This window comes from Xenopus laevis, chromosome 8L (genome assembly GCF_017654675.1).
Source record: "Xenopus laevis strain J_2021 chromosome 8L, Xenopus_laevis_v10.1, whole genome shotgun sequence".
Taxonomy (NCBI): Eukaryota; Metazoa; Chordata; class Amphibia; order Anura; family Pipidae; genus Xenopus; species Xenopus laevis.
The window spans coordinates 15,835,277-15,848,372 of NC_054385.1; the positions used below are offsets into that span (position 1 = coordinate 15,835,277).

General features: G+C 40.6%; 1 protein-coding gene and 1 long non-coding RNA gene across 2 annotated transcripts; both read left to right on the top strand.

Moving 5' to 3' along the window:
• The first annotated feature begins 2,203 nt into the window (after nt 1-2,203).
• Nucleotides 2,204-7,405, top strand: LOC121397134. Its single transcript, XR_005963486.1, has 3 exons — nt 2,204-4,917; nt 6,273-6,321; nt 7,098-7,405. It is a non-coding gene; the product is annotated as an uncharacterized LOC121397134 (long non-coding RNA).
• Nucleotides 7,406-7,453: 48 nt separating this feature from the next.
• LOC121397123 (serine/threonine-protein kinase N2-like) lies at nt 7,454-12,090 on the top strand. The gene is made up of 11 exons (XM_041573275.1): nt 7,454-7,531; nt 8,499-8,588; nt 8,682-8,757; nt 8,952-9,043; nt 9,296-9,469; nt 10,114-10,176; nt 10,467-10,543; nt 11,040-11,182; nt 11,475-11,552; nt 11,723-11,803; nt 11,905-12,090. Exons 2-11 carry the CDS (start codon nt 8,503-8,505, stop codon nt 12,088-12,090), a joined length of 1,056 nt encoding a protein of 351 aa, XP_041429209.1. The 5' UTR covers nt 7,454-7,531; nt 8,499-8,502.
• Nucleotides 12,091-13,096: the final 1,006 nt, after the last annotated feature.

Consider the following 13,096-nt stretch of genomic DNA (forward strand, 5'->3'; position numbering starts at 1 on the left):
ACCCCAGGTCCAGAGCATTCTGGATAACAGGTCCCATACCTGCATGTATGTGTGTGTGTATATATATATATATATATATATATATATATATATATATATATATATATATATATATATATATATATATGGCGCAATTTTGCTCTCAACACTAGCATTTCCATCTTGAAACCCTGAAAGTCAGCCATTAAAGGAGTAGTTCTCCTTTAAATTAGATTTTAGTATGTTATAGACCGGCAAGTTCTAAGCAACTTTTCATTATTTAATTTCAATAATTATTTAATCAGTTGCCTTCTTCTTCCGACACTTACCAGCTTTCAAATGGGGGTCACTGACCCCATCTAAAAAACAAATGCTCTGTAAGGCTACAAATGTATTATTATTGCTACTTTTATTACTCATCTTTATTTTAAAGCCTCTCCTATTCATATTCAAATCAGTGCATGGTTGCTGGGGTAATTTGGATCCTAGCAACCAGATTGCTGAATTTGCAAACTGGAGAGCTGCTGAATAAAAAGCTAAATAACTCAAAAACCACAAATGATAAAAGATGAAGCATTTTGCCTCAGAATATCACTCTCTACATCATACTAAAAGTCAATTTAAAGGTGAACAAAACCTTTCAAGTTCCCAGGAGCAGCTTTTTGCCACCCCAGTAACTTGTGGGGTGCTGTCACCTAGTTTCTTAACCCACCTCATTGGCGCAACGCTCCTGACTGAATCCAAATCTTGAAAAAGCTCATTTTAGATCCGGTACAATCCAATTTGTAACCCAATTTGTAAATGCCATGTACTCCCTTATTAAAGTGCATTATCAACCTATTGTATGGATAGTTATGGGGAAGGGTGGAGTTTCTACTCTCTTAGGTCCTTACAAAAAGCACAAGGCAAAAGCTGGCCATACAGCTAAACTGTTCTTTGCAAAGGTTGCTAAACAAAGAGATCTTGGCCTGATTAGATCCACCCGCTAGGTCTCAAGGACAACAATCAGATAATATTTCAAGCCTACAGAGACCAATTGGGAAAATGGGATTTTGAAGCCTGTCCCGATATCCTTGCTCCTGTTTTTGCATAAAAATAGAATGCAATTCTAAGCAACTTTTAAATATATATTATTATTATTATTATTATTATACTAAAATCATTATTTGTTTATAATACACAATATCCTGGAAATGATATCCTTATAATCGGTGCTTAGTGATGTCATCGGTTATAAACTGAGCTTAGTGATGTCATTTCTGTCACATGACTCAATGAAACGTGTGTATTATAATAAAGTACCCTCTGATGTAAAATATGAGGATATTAGAAGTCACCTCGGAGTTCCATGACCTGTATAAAAGAATGTGCTTTTATATGGTCCTGGAACTGCTCGGTAACTTATAATATCCTTATATTTTACAATAGAGGTTACTTTATTCACTATATATTCTCTGCATCCCTGACTCTATATGAAACTAGCTGATTAACAGACCTGGAGGAGAGTCGACCTTTGCTAAAGAACAGAAAGGGATAAACAAACACTGTTTTCAACTACAATAGATGCTAGTAAATAATTTGTAGTACTAATGCTGTATTACAAATATCCATGCCATATCCCCAGTTAACAAGAGTCACTTTAAAAACAAAAAGAGGAAGGAACATTGTAAATCTTGTAAATTGTTACTAAAATTAATATTTTAGTCACTGGTTAGAGCTCATAACCCCAATTCATCAAAGACAAAAATGTGTGATGTATATTTACATATCTATTGTTCAGTTGGAAACATTTTTCGTACTTGGGAAAGATAATGCCAAGATCCAGAGATGGAGACAGAATTAATGGCTCCCATATATTATTTCCATGCAGCCATCTTACTTTAGCATGTGGAGGAGATTGTGATTGGACAACAGGCTTTTATTTTGCGATTATGCTACTTACTACTTAAAAGTGTACATAAACCTAATCCCTCGTACCTCTTACCAGCAGTTGTTCATCAGCATGTACACTCTTTCGGGAGACATCTTGGGTCTGAAGAGCCTCAGTCCAGCTGAGATTTTATCCACAGCCTCGGAGTTGAAAACAATGTTCAAATGGAATTTTGCTCTTGCTGAACACTTCCCACACGAACACTCCTAAATGAGAGAGAAAAGAAAGGGAACGTGTGATTAGACTGATCCACCAGAGAGCTGGGCTAAACACTGACCCACACTTCCCTTCATATTTATGAAACCATGATATAATGAAATCAGGATACACCAATATTTTCCTATTCCTGTACCCATTTCATGAGCTAAAGGAGGCCCTGGCCAGAGGATGGACCTTCAGGTGAGGCTTGTATTAATAAAGAATGACAACCGCTGCTTAATACAGTCATTTATGGTGGAGTTTGAAATTGCAATCAGCCTATTGAAGAAATTGAGATAACTACGTTATCACAGGCAACTACATTTGTATCACAGGAAAAAAAAAGGTATTAAAAATGCAGGATATGGACAGGTGAAGGTCACAAATGCATCACTGTTTTCTATTGGTTACAGGGCTTGGGCAAAATATCAGATTTAAAAGGACCAGTCCTACTTATATAAGCATCTTGGCCTCCTCAGACATTATCCCTTCCCAAATCACCTTTAATGCAATTCTGTGAAACTTCCTTCATGTGCCATCTTTCACCCAAACACTGATTCTATCACTGTGATCCAGATATGATATGATATCTATGGCAGCACAGTAACTGCACTGACTCAATAGGCCACACATACAAAGAAATACTCTGTGTACGTAATAAGCTATGTATGTACTGCACATCTAAATGGAAATAAATGCCATATGCAACTTACTATTATGAACCTTACTTACAGGGTACACTTCCCCTTTAAGAGCAGGGAACAGAGGTGACTTCACCTTAGGACTGTGACAGTTGGTTCAGTCCGTTGGTTGACACCGTAGTGATTGGTAAGTGGATATTCCCTCTGGGAGATATTTTTTGTCAAATAATGCTTATTTTAATGAAAAAAGAGGGGAAATAGTTGGGTAACACTCCCCAGACTAACAGATATTTATCCTCTCACTGATTTTAGTGAATTTAGAGACTTTTCCCCTAAAATGGGCTTTGGAGATGACTTTAATCTTAGCACTGGTTGGGAGACACAGACTCAGGATTTGGAAGTTATGCAGGGCTGACAGCAAATATACACCTTTTCTACAGTAACCCCATAAGGAGGAATAAATAGCAATGCTTCTTCCTTTTACACAATAACATTTATTTATAAGTCTCATGATTTAAGAGCAGAGATGAGAGGTGACTTTACACCCAGGGATTTGATATTTGGTTTGGTCCGTTGGTTGAGTGGTGAGAGGTAAATGTGAGAGATTTTTGTGACAAATAACCCATAATTTAGTCAAATAAAGGGGGGAAATAGTTGCGTGATGCCCCCAGACTAGCGGATGTTGTTCCTCTTACTGATTTTAGAGAATTTTCCCCCTAAAATGGGCATTGGAGATGCTTTTACTCTTAGTGCTGGTTGGGAGACACAGACCCAGGGTTTGACAGTTGGTTTAGTCCGTTGGTTGGTAAACTGGTGAATGTACTATCCCTATAAGAGATTTAGGGGCTTACAGCAAATATACACTTTTTCCCAATTGAAGCCCATAAACAGATAACATTTGGGGACCCCTGTGCCAGACTAACAGATATTGATTATGTTACTGATGTTATTAAATTTCCCCCTCAAATGGACAATGCCTTTACTTTTAGTGCTGGCTGGGAAATGCAGACCCAGGGTTTGACAGTTGGTTTAGTCCGTTGGTTGGTAGAGTGGTGAATGTACTATCCCTATAAGAGATTTTTTGCCAAATAATCCTTATTTTAGTGAAAAGGGGGGTGATAAATGTTTGATACCCCCAAGACTAGCGGATGATGCTCCTCTTACTGATTTTAGAGAATTTTCCCCCTAAAATGGGCTTTGGATATGCTTTTACACTTAGTGCTGGTTGGGAGACACAGACCCAGGGTTTGACAGTTGGTTTAGTCCGTTGGTTGGTAGACTGGTGAATGTACTATCCCTATAAGAGATTTAGGGGCTGACAGCAAATATACACTTTTTCCCAATTGAAGCCCATAAACAGATGACATTTGGGGACCCCTGTACCTCACTATAAATACTTTATTTGTATGACCAGTATTAACAGGCTCCTTACAGTTTTGCCCCTCTGCCCCTGGGTATCTAACCTGTTCTGATATACCAACCTTAACATGAATTTAATGGAATACATAGCAATGTCTTTTCCTTTCATGTCTCATGTGCATTCCCTTCAAATGTCCCGGCTGTGGGGGGCAACAGGGTACATGGTAGGGCAGTATTGATTCCAATCAGATTTAATTGCTATTCTGTAAATGTTTCCTATAGCAGGGGGTGGGCAATCTGCACCTGGCCAGTGATCTTATGTACTATGTATTCATACTCTCTATACCAATGCTCATTTCTGATTGGCTGCTGGGAGGTACTGCATTGTACAAACTGAGTGCCAGTAAACGCTGGGAGTGACACAAAGCTCACGTTTAGATCTCTGCTTTCCTCTATATTTTATAGGAAATATTAAGTTAAGTGTTAAAAGCATTATCCTTGAAACTAATTTGTCAATTTATTCTCTTCCCTATACAGATTGCTACAGTGGACGGATTGCTACTTTTTTGGCAAATTACCAGCTCTTTTTGGACTGTGTTTTTTCCTGGCTTCTCCTTAGTTCAGATTTTAACATTCTTTTCTGAACACATATAAGGAGAGCCAGCGTCTAAAGAGGGAGACCCTCTGGGGTCCCCCGGCCTTGTGCCGGCCCCTCTATTTAAGCCAAAAGCCAAAAACACCTCAGGCGTTTTGGTATTTTTTTTTTGCTTTTTATTTTTGAAGATCTGACATCTGAGCTTCTTTTAAGAGGTAATCCTGCAAATACAATTCATACAGTTTATGATTTATTTTACAGCAAACCTGCCCTAATTAAGGGGGAGGGGCAATTTGTAAGGTCCCACATCTCTTTCCCAGGCCTGTACTTGTTTTCTGCAAAAAATGAAGCGCACCTACTTCTTACCTGCCCTTACACCAGTGTCCCAATTCCTGTCAGCTGATGTAGACTGTATATATATATATATATATATATATATATATATATATATATATATATATATATATATATATATATATATATATATTTTATAGATAGAAAGAAATGCCTGCTATACATGGCTATATTGATTTTCAGAGAGCATTGGATTTCTTTGATGGCTACAAATTCTGGCAGATGAGAGTTGTAGTTCATAAACACCAGACAATTACATGATGCTCATATAGTATATAGTTTGACTTAAGAACTTATGGTTTAGTAAATAAAATAACTGTTGTCATAGAAGAGACGTATAAATTGGTTTGTATGTTAAACCCCCTTTATTAAAGGTTCAAGTTTACTGATTTTCACAACCAAATAAAACACACATATTGTCATTGAGTGATTAGTGAAGAATAAAAGAGATAGATGACTGACAGTAGCACAAGGTATCAGGATAAAACACAAGTGAGCATTCCCATAGGGGAGATTTACAATTAAGATCACCATGGAATGAGTTTATTCTAGTTATAAGCTTGCGGGAAGACACTTTCTTCCCATTAAGGAAGTTTATTTAAACACAGGGTGTCCAATTCAGTGTACAGAACACAAGCCATCAAAATAACTCCTGCCCTGAGTGATATCTTCATACATTTAGTGAGCTACAGAAATATATCGGGGGACTGCTCTCTGTCTAGCAACACCTTTACTGGAGCTTACATCTCCTACTATTATGAAATTGAAGATTGTTCCCATATTTCTTTGGTCTTTTCTTTTGGTAATTCCTGGTGGGTGGTGAATTGTGCATTACAGACAAAATCTGCCAGTTTTTTTAATGCCCAACATCAGCCAGACAGAAAATGAGGGAGATTCTTGACGCGTGGGGGAGAAAGGGGTTTCCCGATAGGGGCATATGGGAAGAAAGGGTGACCCAGACATTTAAACGTGGCAGACCAGGCTTTCTTTGGGATTAAAAGAGTATCCGGTAACCTGCCTTCATTGTCGATATTTTGGTAGGGATAGTTGCTTAAACCTCCCATGTTTAGCTATGTTGGAATTGTATGAGTTGGGGCAATATAATATAACAACTTCATTCCAATATGCAATTTGGTGAAGAGGGTTTCTATTGAGAAAGATAAAAATGACCTCTTATCCCCATACCAGCACTGACAATGTTTATTTCCCATTACAGGAGTCTCAAGATGGGTGTCCGGAATTCCTGCATTCGTGCTACCAATCCGGTAAGGCTAATGGGATATAACATGTTACTGAAGAGTGCAATGGCCTCAGTCCGGAGGAGATGATTAGTATTTATTGTTTAAAGTAGCAATATATTCCATAGCACAATGTTAGGGAAAAATAAAGCGAATCTGGAATAAAATGGGAAGCCAAGGTTCCTGTTTGAGGGAGCTAGAACAGAGAATTACGGTCCAGGACCTAAGCATTCCAGATAAAAGATCCCATACCTGTACTCTCCCATAGACTCCATTTTATCCAAATAATCCAAATTGTTAAAAATGATGTCCTTTTTCTCTGTAATAATAAAACATTATCTTGTACTTGATCCCAACTAAGATATAATTAATCCTTATTTGAAGCAAAACCAGCCTGTTGGGGTTATTTAATGGTTAAATGAATTTCTAGTAGACTTAAGGCATGAAGACCCAAACTACAGAAAAATCTGTTATCCGGAAAACCCCAAGTCCTGAGCATTCTGGATAACAGGTCCCATACCTGTATAAACATCAAACAAATAGCAATGCCATGATGTAGATTAGAATTGGAATATGGACTTACCAGTGGAGAATAAAATCTTGAGCCTGGTGACATTTCAGCGCAGAGAGAGATTGAGAAGTAGCAGCTACTGACACCAGCAGATTTGCTCCTCACTGGAGCTGGAGGGCTTGGCCAACAGTTTTAGTGATTCTAGAATTGAAAGAAAAAAAGTGTAAATTACAGTAATTTAGGCAGGCAATAACCAACTATTGTTTCCATAACTTTTTCTCCTTTTCTACAGGACAATCATGAGGTTTTGTCTCCAAAACTTTGTGATATGCAGCCAAGGTTACATCTATTGGCCAATAAAGAGCAGGTAATGGGAGAAATAAAGAAGGAGATGCGCATTGCAGCGGGCGCTGAAAAGCTCTACAGAGTGACCTCAGACAAGGAGACCTTAGTCCGTCTGAGGAAGTTTATGAAGGAGTCGGGGAAAAAGCTGAAAATTCTTTATGCCACCCTTCAAAACCTGAATGTGGCAATTGCACAGAAGGACCCTGAGATTCACCCAGGTTCTCCCCATGACCCACCAACAAATGCCCCAGAGGATTCCTGTGTTAGGGATGAGTCACCAGCAGTTGCCTTGACACCGGAAGAACCAGCCACCACAAGTGAGAGGGACACCACGGCACAAGATCCAGCACCAGCACTGCCACTGGCTGTCACTGAGGGCAGGTAAGATGCAGAGTTCGGCTTATTATGAACTGTATTCTCTGTATATGGCCAGGGCCGCCATCAGGGGGGCACAGGGGGGGGGCAGTTGTCCCGAGCCCTGAAGTTTTTTTTGAGTGTTGGGGGGACAGCCTGCTGCAGTGTTTATAATAGAGGACTGGGGCTCTGGTGTGCCCTCGTTGGTTGTTTAAGTTTAAGTCCCGGTAAAGCTGTACAGGGATTGGATGGGTAAAGTAGAATCTTCCCCTCCAGCCTAACCAATCCCAATGTAGTTTCACCGGGACTTAACTTAATCGACCAATGAGGGCACAGAGATCTGAATAGGACAGAAATAATGCTGAAACTGGAGCTCCCGTCCTTTCTTAGAAACTTTGCAGAATGCTGACGGGGGGGGGGGACCCGGCAATCAAGTAAGTGAAGCATGACTGAGACCCCCTTAAGAGCCAAACTTATGGGGAACCCTGGCAAAAAAAAATACATTTTGGGTGGGCTGCCACCAATGTTTTTTTTTTTACTTAAAGGAGGGTCCTGGCCACCAGTGGCTTTTTATAACTTGGGGGGAGCAGGCAATCAATATTTTTTTACTTGCAGGAGGGGGGCCCCTGATCACCAATGGCTTTTTATAACTGGGGGGGGGTTACTGTTTCAGCTCTGATGTTTGTTTGGCTTTTTTTCTGTGGGGTGGGCAAAATATGGGGTGGGGCTTGGGGGCAGGTGGGCCCAGAAAATTTTGCCGGACAGGCCCCGGTGATTTCTGAAGGAGGCCCTGTATACGGCTATTGTAGTTCTTTTGGTGGAGGTGTAATACTCCAGATACAGACATGGCACCTGAATTCACCCTGTACTGTGCTGGCAAATCATTCTCTGCCTCTGAAAGGGCTGAACTCCAATGTCTATGTACATATACAGCTCTTAGCTTCCCATGTTAGTAAAACACAAGCATAATAACAAACTTACATTTTCCCTATAGTGAGATGTCTGCGGATGAAGTGAACATCGGCTCAACTCATCCAGAAAACACAGCAGAAGACTTTCCACCGGCTGTGACGACGGAACCAGAGTAAGATACAGTACAACCTGCAACTGATGATACTATCAACATTTCATTTTCATTTGAAATAACAATGAGTTCAATTCTGCAATTCTTTTTCAGAGTTTTGCATTTGACCAACTGCACTCTGCAAGACTTCACCCAACGAGGTTTCCTAGGCGAGGGCGGATTTGGGAAGGTAATATTTAACTAAATCCATTATTAGGATGACTATTGGGCACATGCAAGAACACTGGCTAAACAGTTAGTTCTGTTACCTTGCAATGTTGGGGGCAAGATGGATTCTTGGAGCTCTCTGCAAGGGGTTTGGAGGTTCTGCATGTATCTTCCTGTGTTTCTTCAAAATTCCCTCAATATATTCTCTCATTCCAGGTTCTCCATGTGCAACACACGGCATCAAAAAGATCGTATGCCCTGAAGATCCTAAAAAAACAGAAGATCACCACCTTAAGGGATGTTGAAAGGTCAGTTTATGGGAATGATCAACTTGGCTAGTTGGCTTTATTACTTACCCATGTCCCTTTCAAACAGCTGTAGCGCTCTGATATTACCCTGATAATGCAAGCAATGCCTAACTAGTTATGTGTCTTGGGACTTCCACTAACATCTCCCATTAGTACTATACTAAATAATCTAAGACAATAATGTGGCTCCTATGGGCAGAATGACACTTTCTCTACTGGCTTGTTTTGATAATGAATGCTTTTAATATTCAGGATTTTGGTCGAGAAACGGGTCGCTCTCACAGCAGCTGTCCACCCCTTCACCGTGGATCTACATGCCACCTTCCAGTCAGACCACCATCTCTTCTTCCTCATGGAGTATGTCGCTGGAGGCTGCTTAAGGACTCTCCTGGAGAGGGAACGTAAATTTGGACAACGGAGGACTACGTACGTAATAATGAACCTTTACCTAGTGTCATGTGGGCGCTATTTAAATATAATACCATTCATACAAACTAAACCATAAATAGCAGGCCACAACAACCACAGAACTGTGCTGCTACTCTTTGTTCCACCACATGTTTCGGATCACATGGACCCTTTCACAAGTGTGTCTTTCTCAAGTCACACACTTGAGAAAGGGTCCATGTGATCCGAAACATGTCATAGAATAAAAAGTAGCAGCACAGTTCTGTGGTTGTTGTGGCTTACTTCGTTTTGTAGGAATTGATCAATTTCTGGCCTTTACTGTGTGACCTGAGAGGGTGAGCCCACAGGATAAGGAACTCAAGGGACGTGCTGAGGAAAACTACACAAGTTTGAAAACCATAAATAGCATATGGATCTGGCTCCTTGTTTATCGAAGGAAGCAGCCATATTACACAAATGCAAGAGGCTTTATTTAGAAATACATAAGAAATTTTTAATAAGTTCGGAGCTGCATACACAACTTACCATTATAGTCAGTGGGTCTCTTAAATCACAGCGAGCCTGTAATATTTAGACTGAGATATCACCACCCTGTGCTACACTAACAAATAAATGGCTATGTATTCAATAACCTACTGATGGGAGTCATTTTCTCTTTGCAGGTTCTATGCTGCGTGCACAGTGCTGGCCATCTCCTATTTGCACGAAAATGGTATCATACACCGGTAAGTATAGATATATATCAATACTTTTTTTAAGTATATGAAAACATTTGCAATATAAAATATAAGAGAATATTACTGCTAAACTTTTAAGAAGCCACGATTAATGTCCCCTATAGAGCTTGCTCCACAAGAGCATGACAACTTCAGCCTTGTGCCTTTATATGGTCAAGAATCTCCTCAGTGACTTAAAGTTTAAAAAAGGTTGTTATTCACTATATAATCACTAATTATTTCCCCTTTTGTGTGCCAGTGAACTTGTACTTTTCTAACATTTGCCGTTGTATTAACAGAGATCTCAAGCCGGAAAACCTGCTCTTAGACAGCAACGGGTACATCAAACTGGCTGATTTCGGACTATGCAAAGACGGTAAGGTTTCTCATAAACTTACATGTCAAAAAAGGGTTGCGCTTCGTGTTATGTTTTTGAGACTCACTAAGTGACTGACATTTGTAGTTTCATATTATGAGAACGCAAGAGTGAAATTCACCTAAAGAGTTATGCTTTAGCAGATCAGATTAAAGGAGAAGGAAAGGTGAATTACTAGAGGGTGCCAATTGTTAGGCAATTGATTTGTATCACTTAATATTTAGTGAGAACATAGATCGGAGTTACCCTAGAATGTAATCTATAGAAAGACGTCTAATGTAATAAAAACCTTATATTTTTGCATCTCTCTAACCTGTTAGTCAGTTAGAAAGGGGGGCCACATGGGACCTAACTGTTCAGTTTGTTTGCTGATCATGCAGCTCAGGATGAAAAGAAAACAAACTGAACTGTTCCTTTCTTGTACTTTGAGTCTGAGCCGCTACTGATAAATAAGCCCCACTGGTTTCCAGTTTACTTACAGTTACTGTTTTTGCAGGAATTGGCTATGGGGACAGAACACGCAGCCTGACTGGAACCTATGACTACATGGCTCCCGAAGTCCTCTCCAGGCTGCCGTATTCAAGATCTGCAGATTGGTGGTCTCTGGGCATCGTGATCTTCGAGATGCTAGTCGGGGACGTAAGTACAAAGCTCAATAAGTGCACTGAATAGGTGAATGTACATTAAGTTGGAAAAAACATCAAACATCAACTATTTTAGCTCCGTATGGCCATAGAGTAATCAGTTGTTTGTATTGCAGAATTGATCACGTGTGTAGGGAATATAAATATTTCACGATATACTCAAAGCTATCTTTATAAAAGCCCCTTAATGTATATATAGCAACAGGTTTTGTAGTCTTCTTGGTCAGTTACACCTGATTAGTTCTTTAATCTATAATAACAGATCTTTCTTATGTTTCACATTGCAGCTACCATGGATGAGACCATCTATTGGCGTCGTCTGCCCAAAGTTCCTGGCTGAGGATGCAGCTATTTTAATATCAGGGGTAAGTTACACAGCAAGTTAAGGGTGCATGGTGTGGTTTAACCAGTGATTCATGAATAGGTAGCACTATCCTATTTGTGCAGTCTAACAGTATTAAGCCTTTATAGCCATTAACTGGCACACAGCACTGCAACAAAGCTTATCTACTAATGTTTCTCTCTTTTTCTTTAGCTTTTACAGTTGGACCCATGGATGCGGCTGGGCTCCAGCGAGGAAGATGCAGGTGAACTAATGTTTCATCATTTCTTTCGAGTAAGTTACTTCAGTCAATTTTTGCTAGCTACAAAAATGAACTAAAGGTACAGATGGACAAAAGAATTAATAAAGAATGTTTTATATTGTCTATTAACCAGGGCATTGACTGGCTGGCTTTGGTACAGAGAAAATTGCAGCCCCCATTCATACCGGAGGATGTTGGACTTTCCGACGATGGACCCTGTTATGAACATCTACTTCTAACACCTCCCTCCGAGGGTTCCTTGGCAATAAGAAAAGAGATCGCCGATGCCTTTGGGAGCTTCGATTATTCCGCAATATAGAGCTGCGTGATCATCCTGCAACGCAAAAATCATTGCCATCACCCGCGTTGACAGAAGATTGGGGACACATGAAAACGGCACATCAGGTTCACATCAGGTCATCTTGCTTTCTGTTTCTCTTCCATCCAGAGCAATTAGCGGTACCCCTCCTCCTTCCACCATAGCTCCACCAGCGGTGCCCCATCTCCTTCTACCGTAGCTCCACCGGCGGTGCCCTCCCTTCCTACTAAAATATAGCATCATAAACAGGAGCGCACTTAAGCCACTCGGTAAACCCTGCATTCCTTTTCACTCCATCCCCCAAGTGTGCAGAAGCCGGGTCTGCAGGCTGCTGGGGCTCCAATGGAATGAAACGGAATGCAGCATTCACCGAGCTGCTTAACGGTGCTCATGTTTAAGCTGCCATATTGCTTACCGTAATTCCACCTGCGGTGCCTCCCTTTCCACCTAAAATATGGTTTCATGGGCAGATGCACCTAAGCCACTCGGTAGTCCCTGCATTCCATTTCACTCAATCCCTCAGTGTGCAGAAGCCGGGTCTGCAAGCTGTCTGGGCTGCCAGTTCTCCAATGGAATGGAATGGAATGCAGCATTCACCTAGCAGCTTAATGGCGCTCATGCGTATGCTGCCATATTGCTTTCTTTTTCTTTTCCTTCATTCCAATTCCACCAGCAGTTGTCCCTCTTATATAGTATCATAAACTGGAGCACCATTTAGCCACTCGGTAGACTCTGCATTCCTTTCAACTCCATCCCTCAGTGTGCAAATGCCGGGGTGTGCAGGCTGCCTGGGTTCAATGGAATGGATTGGAATGCAGCATTCATCTAGCTGCTAAACGGTGCTCATGTTTACGTAGCCTTATTGCTTTTTGTTTCCCTTCCTGCCACTGTAATTCCACCAGCAGTCCCTCCCTTCCCATCTTAAATATGGTTTCATAGACAGAAGCCCCCTTAAGCCACATGGTAGACCCTTCATTTCTTTTCTCTCCATCCCTCAGACTGCAAA